Here is a 16,725-nt window from a genome sequence, read left to right as displayed (position 1 = left end):
AATATATATTTTTTAATGGTTGTTAACAATTTTTTATTTTAATTTTTTTTTTCAAAATGCTAACTATCACTTGTCCACCTCTCTTATTTTCCCTCTGTAAGTATCCACTAAAAATTAACCAAAGGGTGTTAGTTTTTGAGATCATTCCCCCACCCCACACAAACACTTCTAATGTCATGTAGTACATTCTGTGTTAAATAAATATCATGTTTTATTTTAAGAATATGTGTCTATGTTTTGCACTTTGACATAAATGTTTTAATTTTATTATTCCTTATTGCTAATTTTACTAACTGCAAACTGTAGTGATATAATTTTTCTATGTGAGTTTATGCACATCCTACTATGTGGCTTAAGTTTTGTTATCGTGTTCTGTGCAACAAAAGTGATTCCAACTTTTAAAAGCTATTCTAATATTGTTTTTATACAAACTTAATGCACTATACATGAGCACACATTACCATTTAAAGAGGAGGTCATAGGAACCTAACCACACTGATCAATAACAGGATTTCAGAAAAGTGTGATGAGTATTGTGGGCGTACTGTCTGGATGATGCCCCTGGTCCCCTACAAAACCTGCATACCTGTATCTGTGAGGATAGACTAGAAGAATGAATCTGATGAACCAGTCAGACTAGTTCATTTCTTATGGTGATTGCGTCAGATGACCATTTAAGTACTGCTATTAACATGCGGGGACGCAGGTGGCGCTGTGGGTTAAAGCCTCAGCGCCTAGGACTTGCCGATGGATAGGTCGGCGGTTCGAATCCCTGCGGCGGGGTGCGCTCCCGTCGTTCGGTCCCAGCGCCTGCCAACCTAGCAGTTCGAAAGCACCTCCGGGTGCAAATAGATAAATAGGGACCGCTTACCAGCAGGAAGGTAAACGGCGTTTCCGTGTGCGGCTCTGGCTCGCCAGAGCAGCGATGTCACGCTGGCCACGTGACCCGGAAGTGTCTCCGGACAGCGCTGGCCCCTGGCCTCTTAAGTGAGATGGGCGCACAACCCCAGAGTCTGTCAAGACTGGCCTGTACGGGCAGGGGTACCTTTACCTTTAATTAACATGGCCAAACAGTGAACTCTGTTGCCACAGTGAGAAATGGGCGGGCCTTTTCTCACCTGACATGGTTGGAAGCCACTTCATCCTTAGATGGTGAACAATAATGGGGATGAGCAGCGGAGGCAGGACATGGATGGTGGTGCTGGAAGCCAGAGAGACACATGTTCTGTCTTGAGTTCAGTGGCTCAGAAATACATGTGACCCTGAGAACTAATTAATATATGAAGAAAATAGGGACACAGAACTGTAGATTTGGAAGGGACTCCAAGCGTAATCTAGTCAAACTCCCTGCAATGAAGGGATCTCAAAATGCAGTTCCCCATCCAATTTGATGCCATACCAGACCCTGCTGAGCTTTGCAAATGTGCTACCAGTTTTATCCCTGCACCACCAAGGCTGTGACTTGGGGCATCCCTGGAAACCTAATGGAGAAAAAAGATATGCTGGGGTGTTAATGCTGTGAGCCCCTCCATCCTATGCTCAGGTTATATATTATGTGTAAATAAAACCATGTATTCTAAAGACACCACAGTCTCCACTGACCTTAATTCTAAGGAAACCAAACTCTGGTCTCTCACCACTCGGAGACTGAGGCCCACGCAACAATATCACAGCAAAACAAAGAATAAGAACACAGAGGCTCATTTCCTGGAAGTACCGGTAACAACATTGGCCATCCTATTTCTCTTTTCTTTTTATTCCTCTCAAACCAGAAATTTATCCACATTAAGTTACAGCCAAGAGAAACCATAGCATGGCAACGTAGCCACCTATTGCTATTCCACAAGTAATCAGGAGAATGTCAGTACATAGAAAAACAAGGAAGGACATCTCCTACTCTCTCCACCTAGGGGGTCCTCATCCTGCAAGGGAGCCAGCTGTGCTGAAGAGGCAGGGGCCCCTCCGTTAGCATCTTCCATGGGTCCCTCTCCAGTTGACATCATGCTGCACCTTCCGTCAGCTCCCAGTTCCCCAGATCCAGATCTACCTGAATCCCAACAGCCTGCAAAAGACGAAGGGCAGAATATAAGGATCAGTCTCTTATTTTATGCAGAGCTGAGGAATGTGCTAATGAAGGACTGCAAGGTTCCTGGAGTGGAAGCTGCAGGGCCTGGCTTCCTCTTAAATCCCATCAGGTCTGCTGAAAAGGCAGCTCTATCAGGCTGTGCCTCCTGCCCCTGAACCACTTCCATTCCAGCTATTCTTTTAGAACTGGCACCCAAGTTTCCTTTTTTCCTCCTCCTTCCAGACTGTTTTTCGGATAGTCAGCCTGCAGGCAGGAATTGCCTTATTTTCAATTCTTTTTTATGTAAGCCACTCTGGGAGCTTCTTTTTGGCTGAAAATCCAGGTACAGATGCTCTAAAATGCCCTTTAAAAGCCCAGACCACTCTCAAGAACAGTGCTAGGTCATCTACAATTGCAATTGCTAGATCATCTGAAACTGCCTACCCCATGATTCCACATTACCTTAATCTACGGATACCGGGGCATGCATGACCTCCCCAGTTTCTCACCTGCCGAGGACATTTTGTCAAGGACGCAATTCGGGAGGTATCAGTTCCCCCGCAAGATTCCTTGCCATCCTCCAACAGCACCCGGGTACTGGGCACGAAACTCCACGAGCGACCCAGTGCTGGTTTGAGATGGCCATTGCCATTGTCTCTGGTCACGTGATTTGTCAGCTGAAAACACAGTGGCAGGTTTTAGTCCTCTTTCGTTTCCCTTTCGGAGTAGTTAGCTGCACAAACCCTTTTTGGGTCTGCTGTACAAGGCACACACACCCCTTCTAGAATGATGAAAAATTCCCACTCAACCACAAACCTGAATTATTTGGGGGCAGGGCTTCCTGCTTGTGTCAGAATTTGAACCCCAGCCTTCCAGGTCCCAGTCTGACACTCTAACTATACAACCCTGGCTAGGGGGCACTGGGGATGAGTTTATGGGGAACCATTGATGTACACCCCTCTTCTTCTCCTATGCAATCAGCAGGGGCAAAGTTTCTAAAAAGGTGAGTGTCTAGTGACGAGAACCTGCTCGCCATCCGTAAATAATCAGTCTCACACCAAGATGGGTTGCAGAAATCTGGCCGCAGCTCCCTTCTAGAAGCTGCTGGAGCACAGCCTTTATTGTGTGTCCACGAAAAGATACAAAATCAAGGAGAGAGCTTTGCCTCAGTCAGCAGATAAAAGACAATACAATACATTAGTCTCATGTTCTCACACCAGACCACGTATTTGATCATGCTATGCTACGTGGACCAGTCATTGGATGGCATGAGCTCTCCACGCGTTGCTCATGCTTCCAAGCAATGCTTTCTACTATGAAATCATCCTTGCATCCTTGCATCCATGCTCTTATGGACAAATGACCATATTCCCACAGTCTAGTGGCTGCTCTCAACCACTTACCACAACAGCCATTCCAAGCTCTCTGGCGAGCGTTTTCACCTCCCACGCCAAATGCATCATGAGGGCCATGCCTGCAGGAAAGACAGAGACGTGGTCCTCCCAAGTTTGCCATTAACATCTATTTCTCCGTGGGAGCAAGGGGTTTTCAGCCAATCAGAAGAAATGTGCTCGTCAGCTTTTGGAGCTTCTCCCCACCCCCCAACGCAGCCCCACCACACACAACAGTGGCAGGAATATTTCAGGCCACGATCACACCATACATTTAAAGCGCTACAATACTGTAAAACAGTCACGGCTTTCCCCAAAGAATTCTGGGAACCGAGTTTGTCAAAGGTGCTGAGAGTTGTTAGGAGACCCCTTATTCCCCTCACAAGGGTACAGTTCCCAGAGTTCCCTGGGAAGAGGGATTGATTGTGAAACCTCTCAAGAATAGCTGGAGTGCCACAGGTTCCCCGTCTCTGGTATATAAGACAAACCCAACAGCAAGATGGGGGGGGGGGATGTCCTCTGTGGAACCCCTTAACCTGGAACAGGCAAGAGCCTGCTGAGAGACAGGGGTGGACTTGTCGCTTACCGTCAGGCTGCCGACTTCCCAAAAGAGGGTAAACAACAGCGGAGATGGAATCAATCACCAGAACTTTCACTGGCCCAGATGCACTGACAACCTGAGGGAGAATGCGCAGAGAATAATAATAATATTTTTTTACTTGTATCCCGCTCTCCGCAGCCGAGGCACCAATGATGAAGCAGGGCAAATTAACAGTAGGCCACAGTTGTAGAATCATAGAACTGCAGAGCCCGAAGGAACCTCAATGTCATCTAGTCCAACCACACACACACACACACACATAACGGCAATGCAATAAATCCAGCTAATGAATCCCTGACAGAAAGACATCCAACTTTGGTTTAAAAACCTCCAATAAAAAGAGTCCACCACCCTCCAAGGTAATCGGTTCCACTGCTGAACAGCTCTTCCTGCCAGAAAATTCTTCCTGTAGCTTAGTTGGAATCTCCTTTCCTACCATCTGAATCCATTGGTTCAGGTCCTCCCCTCTGGAGCAGCAGAAAACAAGCTCGCTCCATCTTCCATGCAACAGCCCTTCAGATGTTTGAAGATGGCTATCATATCACCACTCAGTCTTCTCTTGTCCTGGCTAAATATGCCCGACTCTCTCAATTGTTCCTCACAAGGCTTGGTTTCCAGACCCTTCATCATCTTGGTTGCCTTCCTCTGCGCACATCCCACAAGGGATTACCCTCATGGCTCCCCACCAAGGAAATCCAGGACTTCTGCCCCCAGAAAATCTCACAGCTCAGAAAACTGCAGGGAAATCATTTTTTTTTTCTGGCACAGAAATTAATTTTGCATTCAGCAAATTAGCCACTGCAATAGTCCTGGATAGCAGAACCCAAAGGACAGGAGAAAAGAGGTGGTAACAGGATATGGGGGGGGGGTGCACAGCTTAAATTAAGATTGACGACACCACTCTGCAATGTATGCTCTCTGTACCAGGGCTTCCCCCGCCCCAGAAGATGCAAGTTGAGAACAGGGAAGGGTATAGCTGACCATGTGCAGAAAGCCACTCATTCATACACACTCCAACACGTTGGGGATTTCCAGAGTAATATGATGCAACAGCTTGAGCTCTAGAGATGGAAAGCAATGGAGCGTCTTGCAAGCAGGGGAGCACTGGAAAAATCTCACCTGGTGGGCTGCACTGCTGCGGAACTCTTGCAATGCATCCAGCATTTTATAGGCGTTAAAGACACGGATGACCTGGACCCTCTGCAAAGCCTCTGCCTATGCATGCAGGGAGGAAAAGCTGTTAAGGCAGACACAGCCAAGAATGTGTCTCATTCTCTGCATTATTTGTAACATATTTATAAATACTAGATTGGGAGGGGAACCACAAACTCAAAGCGATTTACAAAAAACGTACAGGGCTGTACCCAACATTAGTCCGGCTCAGAGTTGTTGGCAGCTGTCTGTCTTGCGAGACCATGGAGGAGTGTGTCTTGGGGGGTGAAGTCAAACCATTGGATGGTTGCAGTGACTGCTGTGGTTGCAGAGACCAATAGGGAGAGACATGTTTTGTTGCAGCTGGGGCAGAGGAGGGAGTCCGGCTGGGCTGCTGCAGATGCACCATGGCGTTTCTTCTCTCTGTGCTCCCCCAGTGGTCATTCCTCCTCTGGATGTATGACCCAACTCTATGTCTCCTGGCATTGTGGTGGTTTGCAAGGGATTCCCACACAGCAGGGGCTGATGTTGCCAGTTTTCATGTCACATTTGCAGACATCTTTGTAACACAGAGTTGGTCTGCCAACAGGCCTGATGCCTGAAGCCAGTTTCCCATAGATCACGTCCTTGGGGATCATGCCCTCTTCCAAGCCAGCACAGACGTCGCTGAGACAGGAGTGCCAATGTGCTGCAGATGTGGGCTTGGGAGAGCACATCTTGGTTTTGAGAGTAGCCCCACTGAAATGAATGAATATGGCTGAGATCTATTAATTTCAGTGGGTCTACTATACGTAAAACTTAAATGGATGCCAACCCCTCATTTTGTTTCTATCTAATTTTTATTACGTTAAGAGGAATTTAAAAAACATAATATAACTAAATGCAGTAATATAGAGGCCACAAGAGCCCCTTTGTCCTCTTTGGCTCACACTGACCTGCTCCTGCTCATCCTCAGTCCTCAGTTGAAGGAGTTGCAGCAAACGGGTGGCTGTGAAGCCCCCTGTGGAGTCAATGTACAGAAGGTTCTGCTTGAGGCTGTGGGAGACACTTGCAGCTATGTTGAGACACACCTAGAAATATGGAGAGACAGAGAGCGCACAGAAGCTGAGCTGGGCTAGAGGACCTTTTGAGATGCCTCCCCATGTGATGATTCTATGAAGCACAATCACCACAAATGTCATTTCCAAAACTGGAAAAGCTCTAGGTGTGAGTTGAACTCCATCCCCCATCAGCCCCAGCCAACATCATTCATCATCATCATCATGGAAATCCCTGCCTATTGATATTACACTTTCTAAACACATTTTTGTTTAGGCAAGCTTAGCCTATTGCTATTTCAATTTTTCGAAGGTCTTCCATTATTGTTGACCATTCTTCTCTTTGATCATTTTATTCTTTTAAACTGCTTTGAGAGCTATTTTCAACCAGAACAGCCACAGTGACTCCGGTGGCCTCAGCTGATGGATTCTCCCCACTCACAAGCGGCCTACCTGAGTTTTGCCAGCTCCAGGAGCCCCCACAAGCTCAGTCACCTCCCCAGTGTACAAGCCAGAGTCCAGGAGCTTGTCCAAGCTTGAACAGCGATGGGAAACGAAAAAGAAAAAATAATCAGAACAGGGAAATAGAATCGCAGAAGGCAGAACAAGGATCATCCAGTCCAGGCCTCTGCAGCATAAGAACCACAGCGAAAGAATCCCTGACAGATGGCCACCCAGTTTCTGTTTAAATACCTTCAACAAAAGAAGGCCTGCCACCTTCTCAGTTAGCCTGTTCCACTGTCAAACAGCTCTTGCCCTCAGAAAGTTATTCCTAAGGTTTAGTCAGAATCTCCTCAATAATAGTGACACCTTGAACTTGACCCCATTGCAAATCGACTCACACATGGGCCAGGAATCTCAGGCCCATGGGCCATGGACATCCCACCAGGCCTCACTATCTGGCCCTCAAGAAGAGAAATGAATGCTTTGGCATCCCTCTCTCACAGACAAGACAGAAGAGGAAGGGAGTCCCAGAGAGGTGGTCCAGAAAACAAGAGCAGATCACCATCTCCCAAGGTCCGCAGAAAGTTAGGCTTCGCCCCCCATGGCACAGGTAAAGATAAAGAACCCCTGGGCGGTCAAGTCCAGTCAAAGGTGACTATGGGGTTGTGGCGCTCATCTCGCTTTACAGGCTGAGGGAGCCGGTGTTTGTCCGCAGACAGCTTTCTGGGTCATGTGGCGAGCATGACTAAACTGCTTCTGGTGCAACGGGATACTGTTGATGGAAGCCAGAGTACACAGAAATGCCGTTTACCTTCCTGCTGCAACGGTACCTATTTATCTACTTGCACTGGCATGCTTTCAAACTGCTAGGTTGGCAGAAGCTGGGACAGAGCAATGGGAGCTCACCCCGTTGCAGGGATTCGAACTGCCAACCTTTTGATCAGCAAGCCCAAGAGGTTCAGTGGTTTAGACCACAGTGTCCCCATGCCACAGAGGCTCACATGAAGCCTCAAATTCTGGTGCGTGTTTGGAAAAAGGAAAGATGCCATAAGGCACAATTCTCAGTACAATGGTACAACCTCGGGTTAAGTACTTAGTTCATTCTGGAGGTCCATTCTTAACCTGAAACTGTTCTTAACCTGAAGCACCACTTTAGCTAATGGGGCCTCCTGCTGCAGTCGCGCCACCGGACCATGATTTATATTCTCATCCTGAAGCAAAGTTCTTAACCCGAGATACTATTTCTGGGTTAGCGGAATCTGTAACCTGAAGCGTATGTAACCTGAAGCGTATGTAACCCAAGGTACCACTGTAGATGTAGAGTTGCCCCCACTCTATCCCTTGACATCTCTGTGGTGAAAGCCCTGTCTATTTTACATTGGACATTAGAGAGAAAGGTCCAGTAAAGGAGTTGACGGGGTCTGCTCTTGCCTTTTGCTCCCGGTAGACAAGATGGCGGTGGTGTTTTTGAGCTCTTCATAGAGGTCTGCCCCATTGACAGGGAATGAGGCAAACTGGGCCAGCAAGATACGCCTTACTGCAGCTAAGGCCTGTGGAGAAAGCAGAATAAGTCAAGGCTATGTCTGGAAACTAACCCTCCAATATCATCATTTATTTATATTTATTTACTCTATTTATGTATTTATACCCCGTGGCAAACCATGCCTGACAGTGGAGGTACAGCATAACCATTGTGGCAAGTAGTCATTGGTAGCCTTAATTTGTCCGACCCTCTTTTAGCTGTCATCCCTGTCTCATGTGGGAGGGAGCTCTGTAGTGTAACTATGCACTTCACGGAGAAGGACTTTATCTGCCCTGAATCTTCCAACATTCAGCTACATTGGGTGTCCAAGAGTTTCAGTGTTATGAGAGAGGGAGGAAAAAACTTTTCGCTATTTACTTTCCCCTACATAAGCCACCTGAAAAGCAGCACAAAGAAAGGTGTGGTGGTGATAATAAACAATGGTAATGATGATAATATGAATAAGAATATCTCTAGCCTTTGCAGAGAGATCTTCGTTCAACTCTTGCTTTGTTGGGAAGCAAGAGAAAAATTGCTACCTGTTTTGTGTGTACTGAGCAATGAAACATGGTCAAAACCATCTCAAAAGACCTGGTGAAGGGTTATAGATAAGGGATATAGCACCTGCCTTTCATGCAGAAAGTTGCAGGTTCAATCACCAGTACAGTGGTGCCCTGCAAGACGAATGCCTCGCAAGACGAAAAACTTGCTAGACGAAAGGGTTTTCCGTTTTTCGAGGTGCTTCGCAAGACGAATTTCCCTATGGGCTTGCTTTGCAAGACGAAAATGTCTTGCGGGTTTGCTTCCTTTTTTGTAAAACCGTTAATACCCGGGGAATCCGCACTCCGCAAGACGAAAAAATCGCAAGACAAAGCAACTCGCGGAGCGAATTAATTTCGTCTTGCGAGGCACCACTGTAGAATCACTGTCACAGCTAAAATGGCTGCTGTTTCTTTAATGCTTAAAAAGCTGGGTCAGCATGACTCAGCGGCCTGCACCGAGTTGTATATATAGAGTGAGAAATGTTAGTTTGGTTGTTGGGTTGGTTGGTGAAAGCTGGTAGTGTAAATGTGTGTACAGTTGGTCAGTCACTTTTGCAGAAAGACTTTTAAGAATAAAAGCAGAAAGCAGTCTGCAAGGATATTCTTGTGGACTCCTTTATGCTGACAAGAGTCTGAGGACCAGGCTGAGGAGACAAAGGAACGTCAGAACCCTTTCCTTTTTTTTATTTTTACAAACATTGACAATCAACAGGTGGGGTTAGGAGAGACTTCCTGCCTGAAATCCTGGGAGAGTCAGTGTAGTCAGTACTGAGCTAGATGGAGCCAAGGGTAGGAATCACTTCAAGGTAGCTTCCGATGTTCTTATTCAACTGAGCCCTTGACTTGGAACCATGAAGACTAGACTCTTAACTCAGTGACAGAACACCTGCTTTGCATGCAGAAGGTCCCAGACTCGGACCCCAGCATCTCCAGTTAGGGCTGGGGGGTGTCCCCTGAAATCTTGGAAAGCTGCCGCCAGTCAATGCCGGCAGTATAAAGTGAGGCGGAGCAATGGCCTGATTCAGGATAAGGCAGCTTCTTATGTACTCACCTTGTACGACAACAAACACTTCTGGGCAATTTCCTCCAGATCTGATGAAACAAGATCCTCCACTGCAAAATGTTTGGGGTGGGGGGCAGGACACAGAAATAGTCAGCAGCTGGAAACCAGACCGTAAGAGTCCCAAACAAGAAATGTAGTGCAAACACTTTAGGCCACATTTGCACTGTACATTTAAAGTGCTACAACACCACTTCAAACAGCCATTTCTTGCCTCAAAGGATTCTGGGAACTGTAGTTTCTTACAGGTACTGAGACTTCATCAGAGTGTTTAACAGTCAATCTCTCTTCACAGGGAACTCTGAGAATTTGGCGCTCTTTGAGGGGAACAACTTTTAACAACTCTCAGAGTCCTCAGCAAACGACAGCTCCCATGATTCATTGAGGGAAGCCATGTTTGCTTAAAGTGGTATAATAGCACTTTATGGTGCTATTTATGATTTGAATAAGAGGAGCCAGTAGTGTTCCAGGGGCTGCCATGCCTCACCCCAAAACAGTGTGTGTTGTACTTAGGCCACATTACCCCATACTTTTGAAGCACTGTGATACCACTTTTAACAGTCATGGCTTTTCCCTGGAGGATCCAGGGAGTTGTAGTTTGTTAAGGGTGCTAAAAGGGTTGTCATGAAACCAGTATTCATAGAGACCCCGTGAAGAGGGATTGATTGTGAAACCACTCTGGGAATTGTATACCATTACTATCAAAAAGGCTGATCACCGAAGAATTGATGCTTTTAGGGACTTCCGGGTTAGCGCTGCCGATTAATGGCGGATTCCCTCCGAGCTCCGGAGGGAATCGGCTCCGCAGGATCGGGTCTTGTCCGCGCCGGCGACGCGGGGACCCTTAAAAATCACAGGCGCTGATGCCTGTGAACGTGGTGACTCGGCGGGCACCATTTGCGCCCCCCCAAACCGCGAAGGAGCCTTTTTAAAGGCTCAGGAACGGGGCGGGGGACGGCGCGGTGCTGTGAGTCGATTGCTCCTTCTGCGGAGCGAAGCCGCATGCCATTGTCGGAGAAGCGCTGACTTTTTCCTTGGAACAATTGGACTTAAAAATAAGAACCCGTGAGTACATATGAAATTTGGAACTTAAAAATTTTTTCTTGAATTGGGAACGAGCGGGGAAGGGTCAAAAAGGAAGTCGCCCCCCCCTTTGAGTAGATATTTTAACGCAAAGAGCTTGCAACTTAAAGTCGAGAGAACTCTCTTTTTTTTTATAAAAAAAAAAAAACCTTCACGGCTTGACGCTATAAATTTTACTGGAGGATAAAACTAATGTTAGGAGCTAAAGTTTCACCCCCCCGGAACCCGGGGGCGCCCCGCGAGAGAACCTGTTGAGGAACCATTGAAGATTTTGACAGCTGTCAAAATAGCTGTCAAAAGGAAAGGATAAAGGGAACTTTGTCTTTGTTGCATCTGCTGGCTATATTTGTTGCAATTTCTGGAAAATAAGGGAGAGCAGCTACAAATTAACTCACTGGCTGGTTTTTAAACTGAGAGACACTACAAAAATGGCTGAAAGAAGCAAAAATCAGACTAAACTCAACAAAATACTGGCTCTCCTGGGAAAGTTACAAGATCAGACAGATGTTTTGACTACAAATGTGAACACTCTGGCCCTGGCAGTAAACAACATTGTTGAAGCTGACAGGGAGTGGAGGCAAGAAATTTATACATATCAACAACAAGAGGAATCTGAGAGCCATGAGACTATGGAAGAGACACACGTTGCTTTTGAGGAAGTTTACACATATCAACAACAAGAGGAATCTGAGAGTCATGAGACTATGGAAGAGACACATGTTGCTTTTGAGGAAAAGGAAGGTGGACTGGTAATTTTGCAGATGTCAAGGGAGAATTACAGTTTGGGGCCTGGCATGCAGATAATAAAGGAGAATAAAAATTTGAGGTGGAAAGTTTGGACTGAGTTGGAAACTGCAAATTCGAGAGTGGAGCACCTCATTAGCATTAATTTTAAATATGGAGGGTCAACTGGAAAAATCATGGATCTTGTTGGGTCAGAGCCCCTTCGAGCCTTGGGGCTTAACCTAAAGGACTATCCAAGAGGCCGGCAGAGAGGAACTGAGGACGACTTGAGAGCCTCGGACGTGAGATCTCCAGGTTAAACAGTATTGATTGAACATTTATTGGGGACCAAACCGGGAAAGGGGGGTTGGAGTTTGATAATCCAAAGGGTACAGAATTACTAATTACTTTGTTTTAATTTGTTTTGATATTTGTATGGAAGTTGGGAAAGCCATGGAAGGGAAATATTGACTTTAAGAAATATGTTAAAGAATAAGAAATGATGCATAAGATGTTTAAGATTAGATAAGTTAAAATTGGTTGTATAAAATGGTTAAAATGAAATGAAAATGAGGAATGCAATAATAATTTAATGGAAGAATGAGGAAAGGTAAAATTACAGTATGTTAAAATCATTAAGTTTAAGGTTGAGAATTAAGTAATAAGGATTTGCAGGATTAATAATTTGAACTGGAATACAAGAAGGGGAGGGGAGAGGAGGTCTAAGAAAGAAGTTATATGAAAATAAGCAATTGAAATCTCATTTGTTTTTAATTGTTCTTTTTTTTTCTAAATTTTGTATTTTTTGTTATTTCTTCTTTTTTTTGTGTGTGTGTCTATGTGTATTATTGAAATGCTAATAAATATTTATAAAAAAAAAAAAAGAATTGATGCTTTTGAATTATGGTGCTGGAGGAGACTCTTGAGAGTCCCATGAACTGCAAGAAGATCAAGCCTCTCCATTCTTAAGGAAATCAGCTCTGAGGGCTCACTGGAAGGACAGATCCTGAAGCTGAGGCTCCAGTACTTTGGCCACCTCATGAGAAGACTCCCTGGAAAAGACCCTGATGTTGGGAAAGGTGGAGGGCACAAGGAGAAGAGGATGACAGAGGACGAGATGGTTGGACAGTGTTCTCGAAGCTACCAGCATGAGTTTGACCAAACTGCGGGAGGCAGTGGAAGACAGGAGTGCCTGGCGTGCTCTGGTCCATGGGGTCACGAAGAGTCGGACACGACTAAACAACTAAACAACAACACTATCAAGAAACAAACCACGGGGGATGTCTATTGCCACCATAACATGCTCATGGGCTTCCTAGAGGATCCAGCTGCGTACTGATGTCTTTGGTCCAATCAGGATTCCTCTTATGTCCTTCTCCTTTTCCAACCCCCGCCCTTCACCCACTGCACTGTAATTTTTAAAAATTTATTTTTTAAATCATATTGGAAGCTTTTTCAGGCAGGGAGCTATCAGATTTAGTCATTGGGCTTTCTTCAAAAGCCACACTCTTTGCTGAACGAATCAGAAACAGGGAACCTGTGGCCCTCCAGATGTCATTGGATACCCAACTCCCATCACAGGTTCCTGGCCATACTGGCTGATGGGAGTTGGAGTCCAACAACATCTGCAAAGACAAGACACAAATCATGGTAATAACTGCCCAGAAGCTTCAAAGGCCTCCTCCATCCCCACCCCCAAGATATGGAACAGAGACCCTTCTCATTCCCATGCACCCACCCCAAACTGGCTAAAGGAAGTCTAGTCTTGACCTGTTTTGATGCCGCTGGTCTTCAGATGCTGGAGCATCTCAGGCGTGAGCCCAGGACACAGCCCCACACGGAGGATCATGGCTGGTGTGAAAACCTAGGTGGGGGAACAGCAAGAGGCCTGAGTATCTGGACAGAAAGCTCAGTCAGTAGAACATGAAACTATTAATCTCAGGGTCCTGGGTTGGAATCCCACACTGGGCAAAAAGATTCCTGCACTGCAGGGGGTTGGACTAGATGATCCTCATGGTTCCTTCCACCTCTATGTTTCTATGATTCTTCTATGAACCAGGCAGAGGGCCTTCTTGGTAGTGGCGCCTGTCTTGTGGAACGCTCTCCCATCAGATGTCAAGGAAAAACAACTATCTGACTTTTAGAAGACATCTGAAAGCAGCCCTGTTTAGTGAAGCTTTTAATGTTTGATCTTTTATTGTGTTTTTAATGTTCTGTTGGGAGCCGCCCAAAGTGGCTGGGGAAACCCAGCCAGATGGGCAGGATATAAATAATTATTATTATTATTATTATTATTATTATTATTATTATTATTCTGGAGCCACAAGCAAGGACAAATCCTCAGCAACCTACTACGAGAAGCTGCTTTATAGAGAATGAGACCACTGCTTTTTTCCTGCGGATGTTGACTTGTGCCTTATGCTAACGTTGTGTTTGTGTGTGTGTGTTATTTATTGCCCACCTTTCATCTTAAAGTCCCAGAGTGGGTTGTAGCATTAAAAGCAATTTAAAACAACTTGCAGCATTAACAACTTGGCAGCATTACTGTATCTCTACTACTTTAGCACATAGGCTTAACGCGTGCCCTGGTGTGTTTTAAATCGTGCTTTTGCGAAGGTTGCAGGTTCAATCGCCAGCACAAAGCTGTGTGAGAACCGCTAGCTGAATTCCCTGGGAGATGCGCCAGTCAGTGTAGACAATGCTGAGCTAGATGGACCAATGGCCTGACATGGTATAAGGTAGCTTTCCATGCTCCTATTTAAGTCAGCCCTTGACTTGGAACAATGAGGACTGGTCTCTTAACTCAGTAGCAAGGCATTTGACTTGGGAAGGTCGCAGGTTCAAGTCCCCAGCATCCCAGGTAGGGCTGGGAGAGACCCCTGCCTGAAAATTTTTGAAAGTTGCTGGCATGCAGCTGGCAGGATGACGTGCAAAGCGAAACTGCCTGTAAAACCGGAGCCCCAGAAAAAGACCTTCCCTTCCTGCATCTCCAAAAACTTCGGCTCTCACTTACCCCATGCATGCAAACTGAGCGCCTTCTTGCAGCTCTATTTCCTGCTTTATTCCTAGAGCGGCCAGGTCTTTCGCCTTCAAGACCACCAAGTATTGCGCTTTAGCCCCACCTGCCGGCTTGTCGTGGAAGTGACAGCACAATGCTTTCTTGCCTATTTACAGGTAAGTAGCATGCAGATGACACAACCTTGATGGCAGAAAGTGAGGAGGAATTAAAGAACCTTTTATTGAGGGTGAAAGAGGAGAGTGCAAAATATGGTCTGAAGCTCAACATCAAAAAACCGAAGATCATGGCCACTGCTCCCATCACCTCCTGGCGAATAGAAGGGGAAGAAACGGAGGCAGTGAGAGATTTTACTTTCTTGGGCTCCATGATCACTGCAGATGGTGACAGCAGTCACGAAATTAAAAGACACCTGTTTCTTGGGAGAAGAGCAGTGACAAACCTAGACAGCATCATAAAAAGCAGAGACCTTGCCAACAAAGGTCCGTATAGTTAAAGCTATGGTTTTCCCAGTAGTGATGTATGGAAGTGAGAGCTGGACCATAAAGAAGGCTGATCGCCAAAGAATTGATGCTTTTGAATTATGGTGCTGGAGAAGACCATGGACTGCAAGAAGATCAAACCTATCCATTCTTAAGGAAATCAGTCCTGTGTGCTCACTGGAAGGACAGATCGTGAAGCTGAGGCTCCAATACTTTGGCCACCTCATGAGAAGAGAAGACTCCCTGGAAAAGACCCTGATGTTGGGAAAGATGGAGGGCACAAGGAGAAGGGGACGACAGAGGACGAGATGGTTGGACAGTGTTCTCGAAGCTACCAGCATGAGTTTGACCAAACTGCGGGAGGCAGTGGAAGACAGGAGTGCCTGGCATGCTCTGGTCCATGGGGTCACGAAGAGTCAGACACGACTAAATGACTAAACAACAACAAGGTGCTACTGGAAGGATTTTTAAAATTTTGTTTTGCCTATTTATATTAGACTCTTAATAAGCTGCCGGGGAATGAGCCCAGCGGAACTACTTCGTAAGGTGCTGGACTGTCCTTTGCTGGGGGTTTTCAAACAGAGGTTGGGTGGCCGTATGTCAGGGATTATTTAGCGGTGATTCCTGCATTGGGGATCCCTTCCAACTCTAGGATTTTATGAATTAAATGTACGATTTCTTTCTTGAGTTTTCTTTTTTTTTCCCTTTCTTTGTTGCGTATAAAAGGTCCTCTCAGTCAGGCAATGGCATCAAGCATTTCAAAGATTTCTGAATAAAATAAAATAAAATAGGACATCCAGCCCAGCCCTCAGCCCCAGAACAATAGGTTTACACCTGGGGAAGGACCAGTAGAAGCAGAATATTTTGTTCATGTGATACTGGGTAGATGAGCAGAGGAAAAGGAGAACAAGACTCCCATGGCTGAACACAGGAGAGAATTTTGGCATGCGCATGTTCTCCCATCAAATCATGACAAGCTGCGCCTACCATAGTCCACCCATCCATCCACCTATTAAAGGTAAAACAAAGCCTTCTCCTTTGCTTTCAGTAGCCTTAAAGCAGGAGCATCCGAGGTGGGGCCTTTGAGATGTTGTTGGACTCCAACTCCAACTCCCATCAGCCAGCATGGCCAGTGGTCAGGGGTGTTAGATGGCACCATTGCTGGCTACACCTGCCTTCAATCTATAGTCAAGAAGCCAGCTCCACTTCTAAGAGAAGCAGTAAAACGTAATTGAGACATGACTTTAGAGTCGCCTCCAGCTGTTTTGAACTATACAACTCCCATCAGCCTCAGCCATGATGGGAGTGGTAGAACAAAACAGCTAGAGGGCACCTGGTTGGGGAAGACTGCTGCAGGGTTTCAGACATCCAACAGTTTCAGTTTCCAGCATTAACTCTGAAATCATTGTAGCTCATCCATCCTTTAGCCACCAATCAATTCTGTCATTCTGCAGGAATTTATTTGGTTCTCCAAATTTCATTTGTTGCTTTTTTAAAAAAAACACTAAACATATTAAACAATCAATATTTGATCATAATGTTTTAAAACACAATTATATGGCTGCATGTACAGAATCCATAAAGAATGTCCTGTTTACAATTAATCA

At 45.7% G+C, this 16,725-nt stretch overlaps 1 protein-coding gene across 2 annotated transcripts; it reads right to left on the bottom strand.

Annotated features, from left to right (window-relative positions):
• Positions 1-1,729: 1,729 nt before the first annotated feature.
• Positions 1,730-14,747, bottom strand: RAD51D (RAD51 paralog D). Of its 2 annotated transcripts, none has more exons than XM_079956034.1 (11): positions 14,634-14,747; positions 13,391-13,484; positions 9,806-9,867; positions 8,122-8,240; positions 6,700-6,781; positions 6,145-6,279; positions 5,177-5,272; positions 4,043-4,133; positions 3,469-3,539; positions 2,575-2,742; positions 1,730-2,062 (listed from the first exon to the last, which is right to left on the bottom strand). In XM_079956034.1, exons 1-11 carry the CDS (start codon positions 14,640-14,642, stop codon positions 2,000-2,002), a joined length of 990 nt encoding a protein of 329 aa, XP_079812160.1. In that variant the 5' UTR covers positions 14,643-14,747; the 3' UTR covers positions 1,730-1,999. The 2 variants fall into 2 exon arrangements, with proteins under 2 accessions (XP_079812160.1, XP_079812161.1); XM_079956035.1 differs by having other exon boundaries at positions 13,391-13,516; positions 14,634-14,657.
• Positions 14,748-16,725: the final 1,978 nt, after the last annotated feature.

Source organism: Podarcis cretensis (assembly GCF_951804945.1).
Source record: "Podarcis cretensis genome assembly, chromosome: 15".
Taxonomy (NCBI): Eukaryota; Metazoa; Chordata; class Lepidosauria; order Squamata; family Lacertidae; genus Podarcis; species Podarcis cretensis.
Note: the sequence above shows the minus strand (reverse complement) of the source record. Positions and strands in the feature narration are given on the sequence as shown.